The 26,441-nt window shown below is 47.3% G+C and overlaps 9 protein-coding genes across 9 annotated transcripts; 3 read left to right on the top strand and 6 right to left on the bottom strand.

Annotated features, from left to right (window-relative positions):
* Nucleotides 1–152: 152 nt before the first annotated feature.
* Nucleotides 153–1,855, top strand: UREG_07485 (uncharacterized protein; the record flags this gene model as incomplete). Its single annotated transcript, XM_002582666.1, has 4 exons — nucleotides 153–157; nucleotides 364–686; nucleotides 730–1,022; nucleotides 1,079–1,855. 4 exons carry the CDS (start codon nucleotides 153–155, stop codon nucleotides 1,853–1,855), a joined length of 1,398 nt encoding a protein of 465 aa, XP_002582712.1.
* Nucleotides 1,856–2,482: 627 nt separating this feature from the next.
* On the bottom strand, nucleotides 2,483–3,230 carry UREG_07486 (uncharacterized protein; the record flags this gene model as incomplete). The annotated part of the gene is made up of 2 exons (XM_002582667.1): nucleotides 2,483–3,114; nucleotides 3,206–3,230. The coding sequence occupies 2 exons, from the start codon at nucleotides 3,228–3,230 to the stop codon at nucleotides 2,483–2,485; spliced, it is 657 nt and encodes a 218-aa protein (XP_002582713.1).
* A 578-nt stretch (nucleotides 3,231–3,808) lies between these two features.
* Nucleotides 3,809–7,516, top strand: UREG_07487 (uncharacterized protein; the record flags this gene model as incomplete). Its single annotated transcript, XM_002582668.1, has 5 exons — nucleotides 3,809–4,868; nucleotides 4,926–6,070; nucleotides 6,127–6,495; nucleotides 6,605–6,816; nucleotides 6,880–7,516. The coding sequence occupies 5 exons, from the start codon at nucleotides 3,809–3,811 to the stop codon at nucleotides 7,514–7,516; spliced, it is 3,423 nt and encodes a 1,140-aa protein (XP_002582714.1).
* A 715-nt stretch (nucleotides 7,517–8,231) lies between these two features.
* On the bottom strand, nucleotides 8,232–8,847 carry UREG_07488 (uncharacterized protein; the record flags this gene model as incomplete). The annotated part of the gene is made up of 2 exons (XM_002582669.1): nucleotides 8,232–8,303; nucleotides 8,659–8,847. The coding sequence occupies 2 exons, from the start codon at nucleotides 8,845–8,847 to the stop codon at nucleotides 8,232–8,234; spliced, it is 261 nt and encodes an 86-aa protein (XP_002582715.1).
* A 1,222-nt stretch (nucleotides 8,848–10,069) lies between these two features.
* Nucleotides 10,070–13,057, bottom strand: UREG_07489 (uncharacterized protein; the record flags this gene model as incomplete). Its single annotated transcript, XM_002582670.1, has 6 exons — nucleotides 10,070–10,269; nucleotides 10,325–12,158; nucleotides 12,217–12,365; nucleotides 12,417–12,607; nucleotides 12,659–12,774; nucleotides 12,827–13,057. 6 exons carry the CDS (start codon nucleotides 13,055–13,057, stop codon nucleotides 10,070–10,072), a joined length of 2,721 nt encoding a protein of 906 aa, XP_002582716.1.
* Nucleotides 13,058–16,018: 2,961 nt separating this feature from the next.
* Nucleotides 16,019–19,260, bottom strand: UREG_07490 (uncharacterized protein; the record flags this gene model as incomplete). Its single annotated transcript, XM_002582671.1, has 6 exons — nucleotides 16,019–16,038; nucleotides 16,107–16,799; nucleotides 16,854–17,856; nucleotides 17,923–18,072; nucleotides 18,227–18,355; nucleotides 18,412–19,260. 6 exons carry the CDS (start codon nucleotides 19,258–19,260, stop codon nucleotides 16,019–16,021), a joined length of 2,844 nt encoding a protein of 947 aa, XP_002582717.1.
* Nucleotides 19,261–19,800: 540 nt separating this feature from the next.
* On the top strand, nucleotides 19,801–20,809 carry UREG_07491 (histone chaperone cia1; the record flags this gene model as incomplete). The annotated part of the gene is made up of 4 exons (XM_002582672.1): nucleotides 19,801–19,909; nucleotides 19,965–20,004; nucleotides 20,068–20,376; nucleotides 20,449–20,809. The coding sequence occupies 4 exons, from the start codon at nucleotides 19,801–19,803 to the stop codon at nucleotides 20,807–20,809; spliced, it is 819 nt and encodes a 272-aa protein (XP_002582718.1).
* A 676-nt stretch (nucleotides 20,810–21,485) lies between these two features.
* UREG_07492 (uncharacterized protein) lies at nucleotides 21,486–24,566 on the bottom strand (the record flags this gene model as incomplete). Its single annotated transcript, XM_002582673.1, has 7 exons — nucleotides 21,486–21,564; nucleotides 21,623–21,745; nucleotides 21,800–22,349; nucleotides 22,430–24,013; nucleotides 24,072–24,411; nucleotides 24,480–24,511; nucleotides 24,548–24,566. The coding sequence occupies 7 exons, from the start codon at nucleotides 24,564–24,566 to the stop codon at nucleotides 21,486–21,488; spliced, it is 2,727 nt and encodes a 908-aa protein (XP_002582719.1).
* Nucleotides 24,567–24,933: 367 nt separating this feature from the next.
* Nucleotides 24,934–26,103, bottom strand: UREG_07493 (uncharacterized protein; the record flags this gene model as incomplete). Its single annotated transcript, XM_002582674.1, has 3 exons — nucleotides 24,934–25,066; nucleotides 25,121–26,015; nucleotides 26,085–26,103. The coding sequence occupies 3 exons, from the start codon at nucleotides 26,101–26,103 to the stop codon at nucleotides 24,934–24,936; spliced, it is 1,047 nt and encodes a 348-aa protein (XP_002582720.1).
* Between the last annotated feature and the right edge of the window lie 338 nt (nucleotides 26,104–26,441).

The raw sequence follows: 26,441 nt of genomic DNA on the forward strand, positions 1-26,441 counted from the left end.
AAAGCACGCTTTCTTTTCCAAACAGAAAAATGATGGTTGTTCACGCTTGGAACCTTCCATTCAAGGTGTGATAGTTCGTCTCGGCATTGAATAATTATATATAAAGAGATTTTTTGGGAAATCATCTCCTTGGATATTCTCGCCTTCACCTCATGCAGTGTGTTCTTCCTCCTCTCCTGCGTTGCTGTGTTGGTTTGCATCAGTATCTATGCATCTACTCTCAAATCACACATGCTGACTCGCTTTTGCGAGTGCTGTGAATCTGGCCCCCAAACCTGTGCAGGACGGCTCCGCCAGTTGTCCAGATCTGCCGTCATTGAGCGCAACAGACCTAGTCCCGCCCACTTCAACTTCTGACCCCAGCAAAGCACAGAGCAGTGCCCCATCCGAGACCTCTAGCCTCTCTGGCAGCGTTCGGTCATCCCCATGCTTTAAGCCTAAGGGCGTCCAAGGCAGCGTTCGGCGCTTTATGAAGCAGGCCCGGAGCTTTCGCCGGATTGCAACCGCCAAGATGTCGGAAGTGCGTTTGTCACAAACCCTTGGTAAGCGTCAACGGTCTGCAGATAGCAGGTCGTCCGTCAATGGAGGTTCGGTCGCAGCCCTAGATGTGAGCAGCAGGGAAAGCAGTGTCGAAGGAGGCGTCGTCACTGCTACTGTCCCTCCATTTTTGACCCAGTCCTACTCCGGTGAGTCTCCGGTTAGAGTCATCTTAGCTGTTTGATATGCTAGCTGACAAGAGCTTGGAAAACCGCACAGAGCTGCGCTCAAAGTTCGAAGAGCTTGAATGGCTCCAACGAAGCCGGATATCGGCAGGGCTTCTAGCTGGAGATCCTTCCCACAAGTGGGCATTGGAATCAAACCCCGTTATAAGGGAAAGAAGTCGCTACGCCAACGTTCAGGCATGGGCAAATTCTCGGATCCACCTCAAAGTTCCCCCGGGTGAATGCGATTTTATCAACGCCTCTCCAATTGAGTTGAAGGATACTAAAACCCAGGAAGCCGTTCGCTATATTGCAACCCAGGTCAGTCTTGCCTCTGGTCGTTTATGCGACTTCTTTCTAACGTCATTATCTTATAGGGACCCAAAAACGGTCACCTCTCACATTTTTGGAATATGATTTTTCACGAGTCAGGAGAAGTGGCGGTAGTAGTAATGCTCACCCAAACTTTCGAATCCGGCAGAGAAAAATGTGCACAATATTTCCCATTGAATATGGAAGTGCCTACGTTTCAGTTCTCTCCCGTTGATTCGGATCCGTTCATCGACCACAAGGAGGATGAGTCTGTATTCACTGACCTTTCTGGGTCCATTACACTTTTGGAATATTCCTATGATGAGTCCTGCTGCTCAGAAGTTCGCAAGCTCAAACTGGACGTTGGTTCGGAGTCAAAAACTGTTTGGCATTACCTCTTCGCCGGCTGGTCTGATTATGCAAAGCCCGAGGGTCAGTATCGCGATGCGCTCATCAAGTTGACCAAAGTCACCGCCGAAAAAGCAGCGTCCTGTGACAACCCGAGAATTGTCCATTGCAGCGCGGGCGTTGGTAGGACCGGAACATTTATTGCCCTAGATCACCTCTTGAGAGAATTAAAAAACGGCCATCTACTGAATGTAGCTAATGACACTGCCGACACCGTTTTCGATACGGTGAACCAGTTGCGAGAACAGCGGATGATGATGGTGTACAATGACGTTCAATATCAATTCATTTACGACGTCTTAAAGGAACAGACCTATGCTGTCCTTGGAAAGAAAGGTGTGACTGACACCTCTACTGATGCAAACGATGCCACGGACGAAGATACTCTCGCGGAAACAAATACAAAAGGCGAACTGGAGCCTATCATTGATTGAAAGTATTCGAAATTTTTTGAGGGATAACGGACGCCGCTGCGGACAACTCAAGGCTTCCCATGGCAATCCACACTGGGTTTTGGCCAAATAATTCTTGATCGCATTCCGATAGTTTGTATTAGTCTTTGATTTATGATTTCTGGGGGGCTCTTGTGTAAGGTTATTGGGCATTCATACATTTCACTGGGGCTAAAAAATCGGTTCTTCTTTCCTGCAAGCATCTTTCCAAGTTTTACATGAGATTTTATTGTTCATAGTCCATATTCGATCATGATTTAACTCCTTACTGGAGGCAAAAGTAGTACATAGCGTTGATTGTTTGCTCCAATGCTTTTGCTGCGTGCAGCGAATGCTATTGACCAGCTGTGAAGCTATTCTTGATCATCACGTAGTCTATTTGATATCTTCATCATGAAAAGCGAGCCTGTCATGTTATTATAAGTAACTAATTTCAACCGTTTATACCTTTGCTGATACTCCAGATTCCAACCAATTTTCACCGAGACGCTACATGCTAGTTATAACAGACCGTATTGGATGACCTAAGGGCAAGAAATCAAACTCAGAGCAAATTTTAAGTATACATGATAGTTCATCATCCTCATATCAGCGTCATGCCTGTAGATCTCAATCGTTTCGTAATTTCACATCATCCTTTCCATGAGCTGGTTTCAATGAATCTTCGCCTCCGGTAGGGTTATTCTCGCCATCCTCCTCATCCCAGTTATCGACAGCATTCTCATCCCAATTATCAACCTCCTGTTCCAATGTTCTCGTACTTGTAACGCCTGTCTCCTGGGGACCAAGCTCCTCGACATGATCGGGGCCACCAGTACCTAACTCAATGTCCTCTTCCCCAGCCCCGTCGTTCAACAAGCCTCCGAAGCGGGACTTTCTCTTCCGCTCCAACATCCGCTTATGATACCATGTGCACAGCCCCACAGCGGCCAGGCTGCCGATTATATTAGCAAGGATGTCGAACGGGTCGAAAGAACGGCCGTTTGGAGTCAGAGATTGTATGATCTCAGAGCCAATACCGAGCACCAGCGTACAGACAATGACGCTTAGATGGAGTGTTCGCCGGCGCGTCGTGTCCAGGATCCAGTAGAATGCGACGGAGAGGATGAAGAAAGTGACAAAGTGGAGGAGTTTGTCATTGGGCTGGAGTGACGGTGGGATTGTCGTGTCTCCCTTTTTCGGTTCGGTATGAGGAGCGAGGTTGATGTATGCAGAGAGGAGTAGGAGGATAAGGAAGGCCCCTGGTTAAACATCCACAGTTAGCAGTGAACAAGCTGCCTAGGTTTTTGTCAAGGGAGATCATAGCGGAGCTGAGATGGACCTGGGACATACCTGCAAAGGGGTATCTGATGCGCATGCTGAGCTGTTAAAGTACCGTCAAATCACAATTTTCCAGTATTCCAGCTTTGTTTCCTTTATGTTCATGAGCGGATTTGAATAGATGTTGTAGATGGTCTGTTGGTGTTGTTTGAAGCAACAAATGATCAGCGACGTCACATAACAAGAATTAAACCGTCCTCCATATGCTGATTTGAACGCATGCAGTTCCTCTATTCATCGCCATAAAGCAACCAGCTCCATGGACGCCGCTCTGCCAGCCTGTTCGTGTTCCGTGAGCACCGTTCACTGAAGCTGTCTGGCTTTCCCCAGATCCCGTGACTTACTCGGTTCAGAATGGTCTGTCTGGGCAACCTTATGACTTTCCACCTCCGCAAAGAATCTCCACCAAAAGAGTCTCACTCTCAGCCATCGATAACTCACCACATCCATCGATTTTCGCTTCGGATTCAGCTCCGGAGCGGTTATTACAGCTTGATATTCTACCTTATGCCACTTTTTCCCGGTCCAAACGCCCAGATTGTCCTCCGCTGAGGTGGGCTCAACAGCTGGAGGGCAACCCCCTCGCCCGCCCAGCACAGCGGGTTCAGTGCGACCATGTCGCTCAACCAACACTACGCCTGGCTCCCTCCAGGGCATTTGCGCCCTCCGGACAATCAGCATAATGCGCTTCCCCCTACCAATGGCCTGCCAAACGGCCCCTCCCGGCCCCGCACCCCCCAAATAGCTTCCCGCGCAAACGCAGAGAGCTCCCAAAGCGGAAACCCGATACCAGATATCGATCCCACGCCGGAAGAAGATACTCGTGTTATCGCCTTTAGAGAGGGATATAAGCGCACCGAGGCAAAAATAAATTGGTTATTCAGCCATAAGAGGGTTTTGGATGTTTCCGCCTCTAATGCCGAACCCGAGCAAGCTCCCGCCGAACCTGAAAAAGCTACGACCCCGGTTCCACCACGGCGGGCTGCAAGGAAAATGGATGAAGACGACTACGATGAATATGATGATGACGAGGACGATGACGGTGGTCCTCACCCTCCTTCGCCTAAATCTAAATCGACACCTCCCGCCGAAATCAAAGCCCTACCATCATCTCCACCGAAACCGTCTCGAACCCCGAGCTCAGAGAATCAAAAAGACCAGAAAAAGGACTCGCTAGAAGATATTAGGAAAAAATTAGAGCAGGATAAAAAGGAAACAGAAGAAGCAGCAAAAAGGAGCTTTCGCACCATGTTTTACACCTTGGAGAATGACCGCGATGCTATGTTAGACCAACAGAGATTGGAAGAGTCGGAAAGACAAGTTGAGGCGGAAATGCGCGGTCAGAGTGGGAACGATGCCAATGCTGCCAACGGGCAGCCTGGCTACGGTTCATTAAGCAGTGCCAACCTAGGAGCTTCAAGCTTAACCCTGAAGAACCTCATTGCGCGGATCGATATGAAGCGCAGTGAGGTCCAAGCTTCAGATGCTGAATTGCGCAGTTTAATGAGTGAAGTCAGGAAGAACCGTAGCAAGTGGGCAAGCGAAGACAAGATTGGACAAGAGGAACTCTACGAAGCCGCGGAGAAAGTACTGAGCGAACTCAAAGCGATGACTGAACACTCCAGCGCTTTCTTAACCCGAGTGAATAAGAGGGATGCGCCGGACTATTACAATAGTATGTTACTGTTCCCCTTTGGGGCAACTACACACAAGCACTAATACCAAGTCATAGTTATCAAGCGGCCTATGGATCTAGGCTCCATGACCAAAAAACTAAAGGCTCTCCAATACAAGTCGAAGCAAGACTTTGTGGAGGATCTTAACTTGATATGGTCCAACTGCTTAAAGTATAACACCAATCCCGAGCATTTTCTCCGAAAACACGCCCTTTACATGAGAAAAGAGACAGAAAAGCTTGTGCCTTTAATCCCCGACATCGTGATTAGAGATCGTGCAGAGGTTGAAGCGGAGGAACGCAGGCTTCAACTTGCTGAACTTGACGGCGGCGAGGAAAGTGACGATGAACCAATCATGTCATCTAGAGGGCGGAAGGCAACGGCAACAAAAGGTAAAAAGGGTGCTGCAACTGGACGCAAGGCTCCTGCAAAAGGCCCTGAAGCAGCCTCCTCTGATATTAAAACCCAACCATCCGATTCTGCGAGTGTAACTCAGGATTCAGCCACGGATGGCATTCCGGGCACATTGTCAACACCTCCTCCTGGAACTTTGACGCCGCTTACATCAAATGGCCAGGGCGTTGCTGCGACTGGGAGTCAAATGGATGCTATGGATATGGACAACTTCGGCCTTCCGGTTCCGGTTTATAATAGTGCATTGTCTGGTTTAGCCATCGAGTTCGAGGACCCCGAATACAAGATCTGGAAGCAGGTTACGAAGAAAGATCGCGCTCTTGTGGCTGCCGAACGGCACAGACTTCTTAAAGGTGACAAATTAAATCCTGACGAACCGGCCCTTCTACGGACGAAAGTTGGCATGAGACGGTGGCTTAGAAACCAGCTAGAGGCGTCAAACGACGATAAACATGTCAACGGTAGTCATCCGATGAACGAACCCGAAACAACTGGCGAGACGTTTGCCGAAGGCATTGACGAAGAGGAAGATCAAATGCTTCCAGACTATTATGACTTGATGTCAGCGCTTCCAGACCTTCCAAAACATTTGCAGTGGAAAGAGGACTCCGAGGGAAATGTTATCGAAACCTCTGAAGAATTTTTAAGAATCCTGCCCAAAGGGTTATTCACAGCGCCTGCCAGTAAATTTTCAAAGAAAATGGATGCCAACATGAAACAAATGCAAGAAACGAGAAAGATATGTTCAAAAATAGGTATTGTCAAACAAATGCAGCAACAGTCACAGGTAAGCTTCCCATTTGCTCTGTTTTTAGATGGATCGAATCTGATATTCTCCACCAGATGTACCAAAATCAGTTCCAGAAGTATCAGCCAGAACCTCTCGTCGAGCAAGATGTGCTCCCGCATGTAATGAATGATGAAGGTCCAGTGATCAGTCCCTGGGTTTGCAGGGCCGCCTTTCAGCGATCAGTTGCAAAGGTCCTTTATCACACCGGTTTTGAAGAATACCAACCATCCGCCCTGGATGCCATTACAGACGTCGCGGCAGATTTTTTCTTTAAAATCGGCGCAACACTTAAAGGTTACATGGAATCCCCGAAACTTCCCAAGACCGAGCAGGCTTCAACTTCCTCATCAGACCAACAATGGAAACACGCTTACACTCAAGAACAAATGATTCTGCATACGCTCCAGGCAGTCGGGACAGATGTAGAATCACTTGAATCTTATGTTAAGGACGACACTGAGCGGCATGGAGCAAAACTTGGTGGCATTCACGACCGACTTAAGGCACATCTCGCAGAGTTGCTAAGACCAGCTTTCAATGACGCCAGTGGGCGACGGTTCGAGCGCTTTCAATGATGGAAGCGAGCAATTCATAGGCGGTGATTTTGCAGAGGATATCGACGAAGATTTCTTCGGATTCAAGGAACTTGGCCTTGATAGGGAATTTGGACTGTCGAGCTTGAGCGTTCCTTTGCATCTCCTCCAGAACCGGATGTATCATGCGCATCAAGCCCAAAACTTAAGGTATGCTATCTTTGTTTGCCCCGACCTAATCTTGTCTATTCAGCCATACTGACCTGTTCAAAGCTCTTCGCAAACAACATCTACCCTATTCCCTACTCCCCCTCCCTATCCACGCATCTCACTACAAACACTCCCACAGCACATTGGCTTGGTTCAGAATTTCTTTTTAGCAAAGTTGCACGCCAACAACGACGAGCCTCTGGTGGAAGATTTAGAGTTGCCGCCAAAGCAACGGCCCAATGCAACAAGACCTCGAGTTCCGGCGTCAGGAAAGATTGTGCCGCCATCTAACCAGGGAGTAACCACCAGTCCCCAAAAACGACCCGCACCGCCGTCGTCTGGGATTACTGCTATAAAGTCCGAACTTGCTGAACCCAGCAAAAAGAAGGCCAAGAAAAATCCTGGCACTGGGCTTGGTATTTCGGGTTCAAAGGGCGCTGATATTGCTACTAATGCCAACAATCCCACGAAAGCTATGATGGCATCTAAATTAAACGGCGTTAAGGAAAACGAAACCGCTACCAGCCAACAAAACGATGCCAAAACCGTAGACGGCGTTAACAATTCCGGGGAAGTATCAAATAATCCAGCCAATGACGACCGAATGGAGATTGACGATACCAGCAACGTCAACGGACCTGCAGCAAATTCCTCTGTCACGGCAGTCGCTCGCTCTGCCGCCGTAAACGGCCACATCTAAACCTCAACCTTTACCAATCACGTTCGAGCGCTTCGCGAATAATATTGGGAAGGATACCTGATCAAAACACCAGCTCAATTTCAATCCGACTACTAGTACCGTTTTTGACCATTTGAATATTGAACCGCTTAGTCGCCGAACCGCGAGTGTCTACTCCGTACGCGATTGATTTTACAATCATTTTGACGAGCAACCATATACATTTGGCATGCCTGTTCTCCTTCTGTTTCCCTATACCCTTGATGATGAAGCGACAATTGCTTCACTGGACCTTTTTTTTTTGTATTTTGCTCCCTTTCTCCAATGTGTGATTATATTCTTCAAAGACTTGACTCATCTGAATGCATCGGGGCGGCTTTGGTTTAGTTTGGATACGACCAGGGAGAAAGGGATTATCGGGCTCGGGTTTCAGGGCGTCTTTGTCAAAGTGCATTTGTTACCCCTTTATGCTTTTACTGAAGGTAATATTGGACTCCTTTTACACTGCAATTTTGTACTTCTTGTGCGACGTTTGCAAGATTATTGGGCACAGGCATGCTCCGTATGTATTTTTGATTCCCTGCGGTTGTGTGCTTTGTTACTTTCTGTGTGTCTAATAAAGTATTTAATGTACAATCCTTTGCTTTTATATCCTTATTTTGAAATTATAACCATTTCGAACAACGACTTGCCCGCAATGTCGCCGTCTGTTGCACAGCGCCAGATAGTTTCGGACTCAGTTTCTCAATGTCGACAGGTTTACTGCAGGAACCATGAAAACCACATCCAACGCCTTGCCATGTGAAACCTACAAAGCTATCTCAGCACCAGCACAAAACAAACAAGAATGATATGACGACCGTCAGTCCCTTACCAAAGCAGCCGTTTGTCCAGAATACATACAGCCCTTCACCTTTCAAAAACACCGCCTAAAGCGTCAAGATCGTGCCCCTTTCTACCCACAAACCCAACAAGAATCCCGTTCCCAACCTTCATGTTTGTCAACTTGCCTCCCGCTTCCTCCAACTTTCCATTCTTTATCCGTAGTCTTGATCCGAATAGAGTCGACGTAAATCTCCGGCTCCAATAACCATGTGCTCAACTCTCTCCCCCTTTTCAATGAAAAGCAACTTTGACTCGCCTTTCTCTTCTCCAATTCGTACCGTGTGTCCGTCGCTCCATTGTACCTCGAGTGCCTTTACGCCACAATGGCCACCGGGCATGGTGTCCTCCCATGCTTGAATTGACAACACAGCTGCGTTTGTGCGGATCTCGCGGAATTCATCGCCCCGACCGCTGCCGACGTATGGGTTGATGACAAGCTCTTTGTTGCGGGAAAAATAGTTGCCCATTGTTGATTCGAGAAAGGTTTTGGACAGCGAGAAAGATACCCCGTATCCGGAATGCCCTGCTACCGAAGACCAGTGAAGTCTCAAGGAAGGAAGATTTGAGAGGAAGATATATCGACGGTTGTAACAGACCTGCTAGCCTACTAGTTGACATCTTTTATACCCGGCGTCGTCGTGTCAATGATGTCACGACCACCCATTTCGAAGGTTGCACGCGGAGAACTGTGGCCCATGAAAGATAGCTGAGAAACGGGCGTTCCGGAAGTGAAAGGGGACACGCCATATCTCATTATTCCGAGAAGGGTATTAGTGAGAATGAGCTTCGGGGATTTGGGGCTGCTCATTCTCAGCCGCTAAGATATAAATATTGCATATTATCCATAACATGAAATAACGGGTTGGTCATTCATGTTAAAACTTAAGGTGAGGACCAATCGCGCATAGAAGCCTACAGCTTCTATGTGGTGGGAAGACTCGGAAGCACATTCTCCCTCATTTGACCCTGCAGTAAAGGTTGAAGAGAGAACGGTTAGGTTCTAGTAGATTATAGTACAAGTCTATCAAAGCTGCATAAAACTACACGCCCGAGAAGAGCCGATAACCAAAGGACTAAAGGTCACAAGAACGGGGGAGCTTGAAGTCCATGCATCAATTCCAGGGCTGCCAGTTTTGCCCAATTTGAATTGGTTTCCGGGGATGGAGTCAGTGCGTTTATGGAAGTGTCCTTAGCTCACTTGTAAAGAGCGGCTGAGGCCTGATTACAATGCTTCTTCTGGTGTTTAATACGCTGTGGTTGACATGATTATGTCGGTATACTTGATGCAATATCCTATCAAACTTATCGGAGAGTGTCTACCTCTTCGGGCAGGGAAACTACGCGTAGTTTTCTAGGAAGCAAATTGAGATTTCTATTAGTTGAAAGTAGACTACTAAAAAATCTTAGCAGCCATCGACTGGGTGCCGCCTATGAACTTTAACAGGAAAGGCATGTCACAGAATCAATAAGAAATCACGAGGGTAAATCCTGTAGCATGCCCAACCCCGTCTTCCAGTACTAAAGAAATCAAGTCCCGTCTCGTAATTGTCCGTCGCGATATCCAGTCCTATTAGAATGACAGAAAATAGCGAACTTGTTGACCCGGTTTCATGATAGGTAATTCAGCCATTGTCATCTGTCAAGGAAAGGGAGGTCTGGGCGCAAACTGGCAATCAAACTTATTGTGAATTAAATGTACCACACTTTGTAACCAAGTCTGTCTGCTTCAGGCATTGGCAGCAAAGGAGGAGCCTCAACCGGCCTTGGCCCTTGCTGTGGTGGACGATTCATTTTAACACCGGGCCCTGACTGCGGACCTGAGCTTGACGGAACATTCTCATGAGATCGTGCGCGGTTGGAAGCAAGATGCGCGTAATAAACTGCAGGGACTAAGATCAAAATATATTAGTCTGGAGGTTTCAAGATCGTTAGAGATTGACTTACATAAAGATACTGAGGTTGTTGAGCGCATGTATTGGTAGCAGTGCTCGTATATCATATTTTGGAGTTGATTGGGAGAGCTGCCAATTTCGTCTATGAGAACCTGGTAATGCACAGGGCGAGAAGTGCCTTGGAGTGCGATGTGTGACCACAAGAAAAAGTCGTAGCCATGTGGGTTTGTCACATCTTTTTCAACCAATGTCCCAGGGAGCGGATTGCCATTTTTGTCAGCGGCATTACGGTCATTTGGCTCTGGGAACGCTCGAATATGATGCCTCTTTGAGCAAATAACAACGGTGACTTTTCCTTCCCACTCTTTTCCCATGGCGATATCCTTGAAAATATCCTTGATATGTCGGATCTCACGCTGGAGAACGTGTTGCTGCTGCCCCTCAGATACACCGTCTCGGAAGTAGTAAAGGTTCTGAGGATTGCGACCTTTCCCAATATTCATGACCCATTCGCGAATCAAGGGTCCCAGGATGTCTCGGATGTTGGCGGGACTAATAATTTCACGGCGTTCGCCATTTGTTTCGCAACCTGCATTGTATCGGCCACCAAATGTGTCCATACAGACAGTGAACGATGCCATACTTGGTGCATGACTGCCAGGAGAAGCATGGGAAACGTCGGCGCCTATCACCATTGTATACGGTGGCAGAGACGGGTTGTATTTGGAAATTGCCCTTGCAGTAGTTCCACCAAGTTTTGCATTGACTTTCATTAGCACATTTGAGATGTATTGCGGGCTCCCTTTGACAACTTGTTGTCCTTGAAGTACTTGAGAAGGGACCCCAAAACGACAGTCACAAGACTTCTTGATGCGCAAGTAGTGGAAGCTCTGCTTGTCTTGAACCACAAGAATAAGAATTTGTGGTCGTTGATTGTATTTGTTACCGACTGCGTTGAACAGTTCATAAACTGCTTTCGCTGGATCCTGGGGAAGCTCCATAATGACGGGTCGCTTAGTCTCCACAATGCCGCCATGGCCTTGATATGTTCTAACAAAATTGTCGCAAAAGGCTTCGATCTGAGGTCCGCTGATAGGATGTCGACCTTTGAAGAATCCAATGCCCCATGATTTCAATGGTTTACTGTTTGGCAGGTAAAACTTTTTCCCACGCAAGTCCCAGCGACCGTTTGTTCCAGGGTTGAATTTCTGATTACCTCCGAAAAGTATCTCCGGATTTGGAAGAAGTCGAGCCTTGGTTCTCACCATGGAGTCGGCAACTTTAAGGCCGTACTCCTTGAGTACGTCATCTTCAGGATGGCGAAGATTCTTTTTGCAACGTTCTATTGCCTGTCGTCTTTCTGATGGCCTGGAAACCGCAAATTTGATCATTTGGGCAGTCTGAAACTCGTTGAGCTTGAAAGGATATTTTTGTGCGCGGTAAACTGCAAGTAGCTCCATTGGGTAGACGACCTTTCCTTTGGTCATTTGAACAACAGGAAGTTGCCAGTAGTCCAGAATAATATTGTACTTCTCCTTGAAGTAATCGTAAATATTCATCGTTCGAGATGTACCGGTCGCATGGTCCTTGACGTCAAATTTATATTGCTTGGCGTTGACAAGAAGAAACTCCTTGACAGTCCATTCCTTATCAAGGCATGGGCAGCCACGATAGTTTGCTCTAACTCTGAGCTTGTGCAACCGATCGAGCAAGTGGAATTGTTTTGAAGGTTGATGTCCTCCACATGGGTCCACAACCGGCTTGGAATAATGAATCAACTGTTGCACGTCTCGAAGATCCATAATACCAATAGCTAGGCCGACCAAAGAATAAAGCGACCAAAAGCACGAATTAGAAACATCAACGTTTACAGCCAACCTTCCAGGCTATAGGCAAAGTTAGTACATGATATTTTGATCAAGATAATTCAGGGAGAATCCTTACATGAACTGCACGAATGGCTTGATAAATTCCCTTGTAGGCAAAAACGCCCCCGCCAAGGTCAAATTTCGGGTTGTCCTCTGAAAAAAACGACCGTTTGACTGGAATAAATGTCCTACTGGGGGTTTCACGTAAAAGATGGTCAAGGAAATCTAACGAATTTGAGTTACGCGGAGAATGAGATGATTAGAGGTATGACTTACTGAAAGCTTCTTGGGCATCATCTTTTAGAGGAATAGTTCCACGAACATATTCATCGAGTATTGCGAGATTAATCTTTTTAGTTGGACGCACAACTAAACGAAAAGCATTCGCTCTCTTCGAGTCTAGACGGCCTGCATCAACGTCTAGGTCGATAACGACATTTAAATCTTGACTCAATTTCGTAGTGGACCTGAGTCATAGTGAGTAGATGTCCGTCGGTTCTAGATCAGGGGTGCCTCACCATGCCAGCTTATTACCATCAAAAATCCAATATTTTCCAAGTTTCTCTTTCCTGACCTTGGAATTCCAGACCTTGTCCAGAAGAGCACGCTTTTCCGCGCCATTTCCAATGAGAACCTAAGAAAACGTGAGCTGGGACATCAGCATTAGATATGAGATTGAGACTTACGTCGTATTGGTATACGGTCTTATTCGGAAATTGCACTATCGGATAGGAATTGATAGACAATGCTATTTCTTTTCCAGTGGTATTGAACCCTGGCCGTTTGACGAGGGATATGTTTTCGAAATACTTGTCAGGGTCAGTTTCATAGAATGTAATGTTGCGCAGGTAAAAAGGAGCATCGTCTTCTTTAGAAGATTTTGGTTTCTGTCCTTTTGGAGCCATGTTTTTGGACATTGTGAGGGGATCGCGGAGGGTCAAAGAGGCAAGCAAAGCGATAGATAGCTGAATATATCAAAAGATATCTCAAAAAACGTAGATATATTCGAGCGAGCTGCAGGCAAGGGCAAGGGCAAGGGTGGGATGCGAGGGGTCTCAAGCTGCTTGATGGCGATGCGAGAAGAGAAGAGAGTAAGAAGGGAAGAGAAAGCAGGAGAGAGAGAAGAGCCTTTTTATGCTGAGAGCTGAGATCAGGTGAGCAAGAAACGAGTAACCGAGAGATTCAAGTGAAAGAAATAAAGGGTGAGATTAGCAGCAAGAACGTGAATGTAAATAATCGGGGCCTCTTTTTGAGGATGATGCCGGTGGGTTGAAGTGAAGTATTGGCCAAAGTGAAAGTATAATGAGGAAGGGAACCAGTAATCGCGAAAAGATGAAACTCAAGCTTCCACTTTCAAGGATAAGAAATAGTGAAAACTGTGGTAAGCCGAAAGAAGAAAGGAATAAAAAAAAGAAAGTCACAGACTAGTGGGAGTTCGGAGTTTAAGCTCTGAAACATGAACGGTCATATCAAAAAGCAAGCAGACGGTATGAGAGAATATGGTGTCAAACATCTTCAACAACCAAAGGGTGCCACGTTTAAAGCATTCGACATGCGCGTGATGCTGTTCGATATAAAAGGGGAAATACACTTACAGAAGCAACATTTAAAAAATCCATGCTACGGCACATATCGGGATCACGAGCAGGGTCGACCAATTGCCTACCGGGGCTTTGAACATTACTTCGCGGGCTAAGAGGACCCGGGCCGACATCTCCACCTGGAGTTGGTGACTTGATACGCGGAGAAGGCAAAGGGGAATCACCCCGAGGGGCGATCACTCCTGAAATGCTAGACGGAGCCGGCTGGCGCCCACGGGGAGACGAAGGTCCCTGGTTTGATGGACCGTTATATTGTTCTTGTTTTGCACCGGCCTTCTGGCGGCGACGTTTCGCTGCGCCCGTCATGAGACTTGGAAAACGATTTGTATGGCCTAATGGAAACCCGTTAACAATTGCCTGTGGAAATAACCTTCTGACGCCTGAACCCAACTCGGGTCGAAAACACAACGCGTGTATAATCCGGTTAAAGAATATCCTTCAAAAGAAGGGCCCACAAGCTCGGCGCAGTCAATGTCGGCCGCATACAGTCCAGGGAGTTTCAAAACAAATTCCGGGGTAATCAACATTGCCAACTTAAGGAATGTCAAGTAAAGAGATAGCGTCACGACACCATTGCCACCTTCTCACTGCAGATAATGGGAGGCAGAGGCCCTCAGCCCATGAAAAGAGGTATGAAAATTTGCCTCAGCATAGGAAACAAGTGCCACTGCACCAAGATGATAAACTCGTGGAAGAACAGGCAAAAAAGGACAACTAATTGAAGGCTGGCCCACGCGAAGGCAGCCACGCCGTCAACGCTGAGTGATGCAGCCAGGCGCTCAAGGAGAGTAAACAATGGCTGAAGAAGCAATCAAGGGATTTCAAGACGCGTGAAAACAGAGATAGAAGCAGCCTGGGGATTCGGGTGATCCAAGGAAGGAGATTACTGACCTTTTGAATTATAGCTTCAACAGCAACGACTGAGAGGCCTTCTTGCACAAGATTCTTAGACAAATACTCTCTGGAGGCAGATTCGAACCAGAAATATTAACAAACAGGATAGGAAGACACGAGGATCGAGGGTAGAGGGACGAAGAGAAAAAAAAAGAATGGGTGGTGGGAGGGGAAGCGAGAGAGGTGAGGTGGAGAGAAGAAGAAGAGGGAAGAGGAAGAGGTGGGAGGAGAAAAACATTTGCCAAAGGAAGAAACCAAACACGCGTGTGATGCTGTGCGTCCCAGAAAGGAAAGTTACAACATCATGGAACACGGTCGCTAGGCAACATTCTCGGCAACAGCTACAGAAGAAGCGGCAGCAGCAGCTAATAGAGTGTTGCTGTCTGTGATGGAAGAAACAGAAGCGGGCACCAAGCCTTCTCCCATGGTTGGAGCCACCGGTGCTTAGAAGATGGAATATCCGACCGGTAAGTAAGCTTGCGCATGAACAAATTTTAAGACAGCTGCAAGGGCCCTGATGTTTTCCCAGCGGCTAGTAAGTGTGCAGTAACTAGATTACTGCATCCGCTATCCATGGCTTTGGGTCCTGCATAATCAATATGCTACATATCTCATAGCTACCCAGCAGGACCAGCGACGGACCTGGCTATATGGTGCCAAAACAGCATAGCAGCATCAGCCATCCAGCTGGCGGTTGCATTGGTCATTGAAGCTCAAATGAAGACCTCCACAGCGTACTAGAAATAGCCCATGTACGTAGTATGTATGCAGGTACATATGCATGTAAGAGAGCGCCGCGATCCAAACTCCGTCTTTTCTTTGTCTCATTTTCTTTTGCGCTGAACACAGGTAGTCCGTCTTACCCGCTTGGGAGTGAATCAGTGCTGCTTGACCCCGGGTCTGTGGGTGTAAAAGCGGCATGTATCGCCAAGAAATCCTAGTCAACCTTGAAACTGAGATGCCATGAGCAACGAGCACCCAAGCCAAGTCATATGAATATCATGGAGCGTAATGAGAATTTTTTCATTCAATCCCTCTGCCTATTGTACAGGTACCTATCCGTTGTCGTAAAATCAAAGTGCCCTCCCTGGAGGCCCCAAGCTGAGAAGAGAACCCGGACAGAAAGGTCAAACGCCTACTTGATGCAGCAACACCTTGAAACCACGCAGCTTGATACAGGAACATTGAAAGCCAGACAAACGGCGAGCAAAGCAAAAGCCAGCGTAAACATAAAAGAATAAAACGCAACACAAACAAAATTACAAGATTGCATTTTCAAATATGATCATATCAATCCAGCATATTGAATCATCTAGGGACTTGGGAAACCCTAACTCACAGTAAGAGACCTCAAAAGCATGGGACTAGACAGCAAATAGGAAATCATTGATTGCCACGGTAGCCTGCTATAAGCAGTCAGTGATCGGATCCTAAGCGGTGAAATCCAGATGTTATGTATTAGTTTACTTACCACCGTACTGAGGGCGTCCTGCACCAACAGGCGGCCGCAAGTGTGAAACCGAATTTGGTATATCAATTTGCCGCAGTAAATTCACCATCTTATCAGGTAGGAATCTCACAGAATCATAAGCCGACGCAGGAGGAATGATGCTGAGAAGATACACTATATCTCTCGGAAGCGGCTGTGCCTGTGCTGGTGGCCGGGTTTGACCAAGGTTGCTTGTGCCACCCCCGTTGGCCTGATGTATTCGCTTCTGCTGGTCTAGTCTTCTCCCCGCAGCACCCTTGAGTGGTGATTCGGCCCGTATAAACTTTCGTGGTCTGAAATCATCGTCCAAATCATCCGCTGGGAATGCGCGTTTGGGGGATGCGGAGATGTATGAAGGGCCTCCAGGCGAGTCCTGGCGCGACGGAGCTTCTTCCAATGGAGCACTGCGCTTCGGTCTGACCTGCGAGGGTGAAATAATAGGCTGGACAGCAGTGGGATCAAACGACGGGCCAGAATAGCGGTGAGAAAACTGTTGGAGGGTGGGATCTTCTGGGAATAGCTCTCTCATTCTAGTCTCCAAACTAATAATCTGAGTGAGATCGCCATAGCGGGATTCGTATTCATGCAGAAAGGCGAAAATTGGCTTTGATTTAGCAATTTTATCAGGGTTTGACGCCAGTTTGCGAACAGTAGTTTCAAAGACAGCTCTTGCGTCTAGACTTGAGTCAGTATGTTTTTGAAACTGATAGGGAACGAGACAATACATACTTGTAACATCATTTATGTCAATCAGATGCTTCAAATATTCCAGCGCAAAATTCTCATCATCAGGAAAGAGTTTCGCGCCCCGTTCGAAAATTTTCGTTGCCGCTGGGTCTTTATAGCAGTGATACTCTATCAATGCGCTAGCGATGTACACGTCGCTTGTGATCCGGCCGCGCTTCCGTGCATCGGCAAAAATCTGTCGAGAGCCAGCAATCTCACCAGGTTTACCTTTTCCTTGAATACGCCGCATGGCCCGCATGAGTGCAATCCAAGCATATGATATTGTTTTCGAAAGAAGGGCAATTTGCTCCCCGTGGGCTTTCTTTGTCACTTCGATTTCACTGGCCTTCGCAGCTTCCTTCGCCTTGGAATCATCTCTGCCGTCATCTTCTTCCTCGTCGTTTCGGTTTGTAGGTTGCATGTTTGCTCCTGCAAACCGTTCTTCGATCTCGGCTATCTCCTGAGATTCCTTGGCTTTCGCTTTGGTGATTAGTTCATAGAGGGCGTCGAGCAGTTTATCGTAAGGCTCCCTGACCAGCGTGCCGCGTTTAACGCGATCCTGTTCGGAAGCAGTTGTAATCTCAAGTTGGTCGGCGCGCTTAAAAGCAAGTAAACAGTTTTCAGGATTGGCTTCTATTCCCTGCTTCAGCAACTCGTTTCCTTCAGCTTCTAAGTCATTCTGGAAGCAAAAATCTGATGCTTCAAACCACAGTTCAGGCATGAACCTTAAAGCCATAAGAGCCTGCTTGTAAATGTATAGTACACGAGCCTTATAGGCTGCGGCGTCCTCTTCCTTAAGCACTAGTGGATCGTCTTTCTCCCATTTGATCCAGCGTTTCCAAATTCCAACCTGCTTCAAATATTCGGCATGTCCGTCGAATCCTGGAGCGGGTGGGAGTTTAGGAAGTGAGGATCGAACAAGGTCCCTAGTGATGTTTTGCAATTCGGTGTAGGAGCTGCGAGCGGTCATATAAGAAGGGGACCGTTCTTGCAAAAATTTACGACCCTAATATGATGTAAATCTCGTGAGTATTATGTGAAGGAGAAGGATCAGGTACGGGAGAAGCTATACCGTCATTTTGTTTAAGCTCATCTCAAACTGGTCGTATTCCTTCCAGAGCGTATTGACTGCTTGCATGGCAACTGCAAATGGCTCGCTGGTAGGCCTTCCTGAGCAGGTCCATCTTTTGTTGGTCCTGCCAGCCGGACCCGCCGATATTGCCTAGACCAGACTTGATAAACTGAATGTAATCCATCCAGACTAGCCCTGAATCCTTGTCGATACCGATATTTTGTAATGCAAAATCATATGCCGATGAGATAATACGCCGCGCTTGCCCAGTAGTATCAATTGTTAAATTATTACGACGCCGCACGTAATCAAGATACACGGACCACAATTGAACATTGGGTATGTTCAAAAGACTTTTGTTGAAAATCTGTTCAAGACGATAAAGTTCGTTGTTTTCGGATTCCATATTGGCATAAGTGACCCATTCATCGGCCTGCAAATGGATGATTAGATTCGAAGATGAAAACACAAAGGCAAGGCAGTACTTACGGCCCATGGGAACACTTTAAAGAACCTCTCATAAACCTGTCGGGCACTGTCGAGCTTGTTCCGGCTGCGATGTTCGCTAATTAGTTCTAACCATGCTTCAATATCACCACGGGGGTCGGCCTGAATTCTATCCTCAAGGATTCCGACTCGGTCATGCGGTAGACGGCCTTTGGCAACCGGAGTTGGAGTGGGAGTGGCGGGAATAGAACTGTTAGTTGACTGAGCAATAGAAGGAACCGCCAGGCCTGCGTCATCAGGTTTGGATGCGGCATCACTCTGCACTGGAGTACCGGCCGGAATAGCAATAGAAGACAAATTATTGGAAACATCATGTGAAGTGGTTTTGTCTGGCACAGTCTGCTGCTGCGATACATGAAATTGAGAAACATTTTTATTAGAATTTTGAGAAAGCGAACGCTGTTGTATATCTGCAGGAGTTGATGTGGTATCCTGAACATGATCTAATGCCCCTGGTGGCTCATATTCTGCGTCACCTCCGTCTCCTTCACCAACTTCTTCTGCCCGAACCTCGTCTGTCGCCTGGGTGGTTGCACCGACCACAGGAGCAGCCGGATATGTTGGAGCTGAAGCTCTGGATTCAGATATGGAAGGCGACTTTGAAGGAAAAGCACCACTAGAATCCTGCCCATGAGGAAAATTATCGGAGACATTCCCCCGCTGAACAGAATCAGGAGCAGAAAACTCAGAAACATGAGAAGAACTTGGCACGGTAGTTTGCGGATTTGCTAAGTCCGTAGAATATTCGTTTTCAACTGCTTTTGAAGGATCATATTCATCAGAATCTGAGCCAGCTTCCCCCTGTTGCGCACCAGTTTCGTAGTTCTCCATATTCAATGCTTGAGATCGGAAAAATGCGCGCTCGGCTTCGTCTTCAGCCATGGCGATAGTACCGAAGCCAGCAAAACCCGAAAGCTTCTGCCTGGAACAGACGGCTCTGGTCAGTCGGGCGCATAACACACTCAGGCTAACAGGTTGACTACTCACAGCGACAAAGATGGACTGAACAGAAATGAAGATACCCAGTAGAAGCAGCCGTAGATATGAGGCAGGCAGTAAGAAAAAAGGGTTTCGGGAGAAGTTTCAGAAAGAAAGTCGTGGTGTTCGACGTCGTTGTTTGCTTCTCTTTCAGGTTGAACAGTTGGAAAGCCGAAAAACTGGTATGGTCACGTGACGTTGACGGAATCGCGCTAGCTCGAGAACGCGGTTTCTTTAATTGATTCTCAATCACGCGTTATCAAAACCTATTCACCCTGACCAACGTGTTTCTTGTCCTATTGATCTTCTCAAAGCAGGTGTATTCAATCTATTCTCATCATTTACAGCTTCTTCAATCATTGAATACACAGTGGAGAGTTTTCGCATTCAACTATGTCTGTGGTGTCTCTTCTTGGTGTGAGGGTCTTGAACAACCCCGCGCCTTTTACTGCGCCATATGAGTTCGAAATCACATTCGAATGCCTCGAGCAACTTCAAAAAGGTGCGTAGCCTGTTTCAAACTTCCTTGAGTTTTCCTGTTCTAACCGTTCAATCAGATCTGGAGTGGAAACTCACCTATGTCGGCTCCGCGACATCGTAAGTCAACTGTCCCCCGCGTTCGATATTTGCTCCAGACCAGGTAAAGCTAATACGTAAAAGATCTGAATTTGATCAAGAACTAGACTCTTTATTAGTCGGGCCCATTCCTATCGGCGTTAATAAGTTCATCTTCGAAGCAGATCCGCCAGATCTCAAACGGATTCCCACGTCCGAAATCCTCGGGGTGACCGTTATTTTGCTTACATGTAGCTACGATGGGAGAGAATTTGTCCGCGTTGGATACTATGTGAATAACGAATACGACAGCGAAGAACTCAACCAAGAACCTCCTGGTAAACCCATCATCGAGAGGGTGAGGCGCAGTGTGCTGGCAGAAAAACCTCGGGTTACGCGATTCCATATCAAATGGTAAGTTTTCTTCCAATTTCCAGTGACTGAAGATTATAGTGAGCTGTTTTACTGATCTAAACATTTTTCTAGGGATTCCGACTCGGACGCAACAGATTTCCCCCCTGAACAACCTGATGCGGACGTTCTGGAAGACGATGGACAAGCATACGGTGCTGAGGAGCTTGAACTCGAAGCCGCTCTGGAACAAGAGCTTAACGAGTTAGAAAAAATAGACGATGACAAAATGGATACCGGTGAGGGCCCCGAGGAACCAGATGATAACGAATCCGAAGCCGGCAGTGAAGATTTAGAGGGTGAAACTAGCGGAAGTGAGGATGAGGACGAAGAAGAAGGCTTCGAAGCTGAAGATGAAGACGTTGAAATGGGGGACGACAGCAATCCTACTCCGGACCAGCGTCAACAGCCACAATCTGAAGTAATGGTCCACTAAATCGCAAAATGGAACGAACAACCCCCCTTTGCTATCCCTCTTCAACGATTTTCTATTGTTCCCACTTTTTTTTGGTTTTTATGCAGCGAGACACGACATCAGCTACCTGAGCCTCTCCATATTTCCATACGATTACGCACATATTCCCTGTCTAAAAAAAATATTAAGATATCTTTGCAATGTTTTATGCTTTGTCTTGTTGATAGTTAAGATACAAAGTTGTATCGAAGCGAAATGATAAACCTAGACATACAATCGTTAAAATACCCGAATATGATTTCAATCCAAAGACTTCATAATAAACCACATAAATGTATCCAAACCGAAGGGGAATTAGGAAATTCACGGTGTAGACATAATTCGACTCAGAACCCGAATTTAGAACCGATCGCTACAACAATACGAGATTAGCCCAAGCGATTCACTCAACCACATAAGTACTAATAGGTAAGCTCCATGACACTTACCGCCCAAAACCGCCTTTTTCTTTTGATTTTTGATAAATTTATTAACATCGCGTGCGAAGCCGTTGCTATTTTCTTCCAGCTGATCCATGTTCTCCCCCATGATACCGAGCCTTTCTGTTCTCTCTTGGACTTGTCGCTGCATATACGCCCAATATCCTTCTTGGGACTCCTGAGTGGGAGAGGCGGTCTGGCGGGCGCGGTTCTCGCGATTAGCAGACTGACGTTCTTGCTCTTCTAAACGCATTTGCTCCATCATTCGTTTCGATGGCGGACGGTCGGGGCCGCCAACTTGAAGGGCCATTAGATGCAATCAAAGGCTAGGGAGTTGGTCTGGATAGATACTTACTAAGAAGGTCCCATGTCGCCGGTTGACACATATTGGGTGCCGGATATCCATTGAAGATTGGAGATAGTCGGCCGAGGAGGGACTACCAGCTCGGGATTGAAGAGGACGTCCGCGCATCGATCCCTAACGACAATTAGTCCATCTGATAGATCCGTTAAGCAAGATTATTTTGCATACAAAGGTAGCCCAGCACCCCAGACATGGACCATAGCGGCCTCCGAAGGCCCAACCCAGCCAAACACGTCACCTGAAGTTGTAATACGAGCATCTCCAAACCTCCTTACCTCGAAAAACTTATCGATAGGTGCGGAGGCGATTTCCTTCAAACCTGGAATTGAATATGCTCTGGCCCTTCCATCACCGAACAAGCCCACCAAGCTATAAGCGTCTCCCCTTTTGACAACGGTTGCAGAATCGCACATGAATTCATCCCAGGTCTTGTGAGCCCCTTTGGCGCTGGAGGGTTTGAATATCCGGCACTCAGAAGGAGTCACACCAAGAACAACACCGTGAATCTTAGACCCACTTCTCAAACCCGAAACAGCTTGCTGGGTCGCCAGAGTCAGCTGGCCATTGTCAGCGTTGATAGGGCAGATAGCTAAGATTCGATCATCAAAAGAGGTTGCGCCAGCGAACGAAACGGAAAAGCCACTTGAAGACGGCAATAGCTTGAAGGTAGCGAGTCGGCCACGACTGGTGCCGACGAAGCAAACAATGCTCGAATAATCTATTGTCGTTAGTCCGTTGGAGGGCCCCTATGCTGAGACTCGAATTAAAGGCAAATTCGAGGAAAAAAGAAATGCTTACTATCTCCATCAAGAGTCAAGACGCCAAACTCAATACATGTGGCCCATTCAGCTGCGGTTTCAACGGACCCGTGGCTCTTCCGAATGCTGGTTCTGCGAGACAGCTTTCCAAAATCGGCAGGGCTGGCTGTGTGTATTATCTTTGGGCCGCGTAAATCAACGAAAGCTATGCTCCCTGACTGGTAGCCAACACAGATAAAACCAACATCACTATGCTTCAAGGCTGTGACGGAGCCCTGGCGCTGATCAAATAAAACCATAGGCAGGAAACCTTCTTTTAAGCCGGGGTCCGCTCTATGGGCTATATTTGTGACAAGCCCGGGACCTTCATTATTTCCTGGTGGCAAGTCACTGCCAGCATTTTCGTTACGGTTCCATCGGAATACCACCAGTTCACCGGACCTTAGGCCAACGGAGAACTCACCAGCTGCACCAGCTAGTGACATTTGAGCGACCTCGACGTTGTGATAACGCCCTACCGCCCTGGCAAGGTCAACCTGAACGACTGTAGGATTCTCAATTTCATCATCATGGCCAGTGTCCCACATGCGAATAAGGCCATCTGCGTGAGCCATTTGAGCAATATCACGGCTCTCAAATCGCTTCATATGACGCTTCGCGACAGCACCGCCAATTAAAACCTTAGGACCTTGGGCCCTTTTTTCCTTCCAGCCCATCCATCTAGTGCGATCAACGGATGCTAAGGACATTTTGGTAATGAACGGATGCACAAATGATAGGGATAAGTGGAGCATATTAGTGGGAGATATAGGATGGCCACTCGGAAAGCTCAAGGTGACTAGTTCCCCGGATGATAGAAGCGCCAGAACCGCGATTGGGTCTTGCCCGCCAGCAAAATGCGGCGAGGACCGAGGGATTAAGCAAAAGTTAACAACTTCTGCATTAGGAGGGGTCCCCAATTTTATTTCACGTCTTGGGGATGCAAAATGATTAGAAAGGATCTGCCAGGACGATGTCTGGTAGTTCGGGGTTGGGCCAAGATCAAAAAAGATCAATCCTTTTGTCTGCTTCGTGGTTGGAGAGCCACCTGCAATAAGCAAACCGGTGTCATCAGGGTTTTCTTTGCAGCACCATGCCACGTGCAAAATGGGCTCTTTCAAAGAAAATGCATCTGGATTAGAAGCCGAGGCTTTTGATGCAGGTCCAGGTTTGTCTATGTCAATATCAGTCAGAGTTCGGGCCATCACAAGCCTGCCATCCTTTGGGTCCCAGAATACAAGGCTAGAGTCGTCATGTGTGGTAAGAATGAATGTGCCTGTGGGATGCCAGATTGCTTTTGTTATCCTTGGTCGCCGAACTTCTCCTAGAGAAGACGGGCTGGAGTTACTCCCAGGGGCACCAGGAGGAATTTCGAACTGGAAATATTTTAGAGGCTTGTTTTGCTTGACGGAAAATAACACAGCACCATCGGAGTATCCGATCAAAAGGGCACCAATATCCCGGGGATGAAAAGCCAGTGACACTATGGGAAGGACTCTGGCTCGCGGGTTACGCTCTTTCCAGAAGTTCGGAAGCTTGAAAGGGGCCGGTATCCGTCGGTCTAAGTCGTATGTAACAAGCTCACCTAGGAATATAAGTATCAGCACCTACTCAAAATGAAATCAAGGATAGTAAGCAAGTACCGTTCTGCAGCCCAATAAACACATAGTCAAGGCAAGGATCAGTTAAGATAGCAGTAACCAGACCCGGAGGCGCATACGAAGCAACCAGCTTCTTTTCTACTAGAGAAAATGCACAGACTTCGTTCTTCGAATCCACGCTGATAAGCTTATCGGCGGCGAACTGTAGTATGGTGGACGCTGCTTTGCGGGGAAGCTGGAACACCACAGAGACTCTCTGCTGTCCAAAAACATATATTTCTCCGCCTCCATATTGTGTTTCGCTTGTGCCAACTGCAAGGAGAGACTGAACTGGGTCGTATGCTAGAGTGCTGATGCGGGAATTTACGCCAAAGCGGGCAACCTAAGTTGATAGCAGGGGTTTTAGAGCAGTTGTATAATCACAAGCAAGGGTGGCATTGAAATACTCACTTCGTCCAGCATAAAAAGCTCTGGAAAGAGGCCTGCGGACAAGTCATTCTGAATACCGGCTTGCTTACCTCGCAGGAAGTGAGCCATGTTTCATGAATTCGAAACAATCTTGGTGGTTTTGAAGGTGAACAACCCAACTTGGGAGTCGATCGCACTAAGATTCTGATGACGAAGTTTAAGGCACTCTTATCGTGATCGGTCACGTGAAGATAAGAGGATAGTTATTGTAGTTAACCACACCAGGGATCCAAATGCTTCTCAGCATGATCAACTAATTGGAAAAAGTGAAGATTGCTCCGCTTCAATCATAGCACATCTATAGACCCTCCCAAGAAGACAATCTATATATACTTTTGTAAGATACATACATGTATTATGCTCAAATGACCACCCAAATCAAAATCCTAGGGTATATAAGAAAACATCCAGTCTAAAGCGAAAACGGCACGAAGGGTCAGGGGTATTCTAAAGTTGATAAAGTTGCAAGTTGAGCTGTTAATACTCGGCGAGCCGCTAGTTCTTCGTCGCCTTCCCGATTTCGGTAATATTGCCGTGCTATTTTGAGGACGCTGCGATAGCAGGAATATCTGTTTGGATATTAGCAACTGAAAGGCGTTGGCATACTGAAAGGTTTCACTGACAATAATAATCGAATAGGAGCGGACTTTACGTCCATCAGGTCGGATCCGAAGCCGTGAAGGAATTCGGGAGAAGGGGAGCCAAAGACATCAGCCATCAAAGGATCCCCCCATAAAGCACTGGTAAAGTCCACGATCCCGGATACCTGTTTCGTGTTGGGATCGAGGATAATGTGTGATGGTTTTCCGATATCAACCACCACCAAGTGCGGTACCACGACATCGTCGAGTGCAGCAGAAAGTCGTATTGCATGCTGCCTAATTTCGGGATAGGGCAATGATATGAACGCGTTTTCCGAATCCCACATGAGAGAGTCGAATAAGGATAAGAAGGCTTGCTTCCAGGTCCGCCAGCCCACGCCCGATGCGACGCTGTGCACAAGCCCAAACTGAGATGCAGTCTGCCGTCCAATAGATCTGACGACAGCCCCCAGCTGCCGATCAATGGATTTTCGGTCGTCTGAAGTCAAGGGAAAGCTGATCTCCGAGAGGGCTACCCCTTTGATCGAGTTTCTCAAAAGGTACCCTGTTCGCGGGGGATAGTGGGGAATGTCGACTTTCAAAGGCTGGGGGATTCCGTCTATCCCTCTCTGCCACAGTAGCGAAAGAACCGTAGCTTCGGTTTCCAGGAGATATCGTTCGTTCCGGAGGATTGGCGTAGCTGATATCGGGCGGGTCTTGAGGACTAGTTCCAGGCCATTTGACATCTGGAGGAAATGGATTGGATATACAGAGCCCTCCAGCATCCGTATATTCTGGGCCTGGGCTCCGGGGAATAGTGATCTGACTAGGCGCTGAAAGGCGGAAAAATCGGGACCTTGGTCCACCAGGGGTTTGGCAATGGAAGACATGGCGATGTTGCAAAATGTAAAGGGATAGGTGGTAGTGGTAGGCATATCTTGAGAAAATATATTTAATAAATTGCGACGGGAATAGAAGCTCCGGGTCATATAGTAATGGGCCTCACAGCCCAGCAGCGGCTCCATGGTAGGCGATGGTATAAATCTCAAGCGGTTACTTACAGTTTAAAGATCTGATAGATAACTCGGGCCAGGCTATCTATTTTCGTCTCCTCCGCGCTCCCACAGGGGTATATATATTCTGGTCGTCATTCAAGCTCGTCAAAGGGACCATCTGACACAGTCAAGTGGCTGCATGCTGACAAGAGAACGGGGCCACGAAATCTCGGCAACGATATATCAAACATCGGCAATGAATACTGGATTCAGAAAGTGGGAAGTCATTAAACGCACACGCTGCAATATTATCGGCTGCGTTGGGAAGATACTCGGTACCCTGAGCGTCGAAGAACAACAGCCAGGCG

This window comes from Uncinocarpus reesii, genomic scaffold, assembly GCF_000003515.1.
Source record: "Uncinocarpus reesii 1704 scaffold_5 genomic scaffold, whole genome shotgun sequence".
In the NCBI taxonomy this organism is placed as follows: Eukaryota; Fungi; Ascomycota; class Eurotiomycetes; order Onygenales; family Onygenaceae; genus Uncinocarpus; species Uncinocarpus reesii.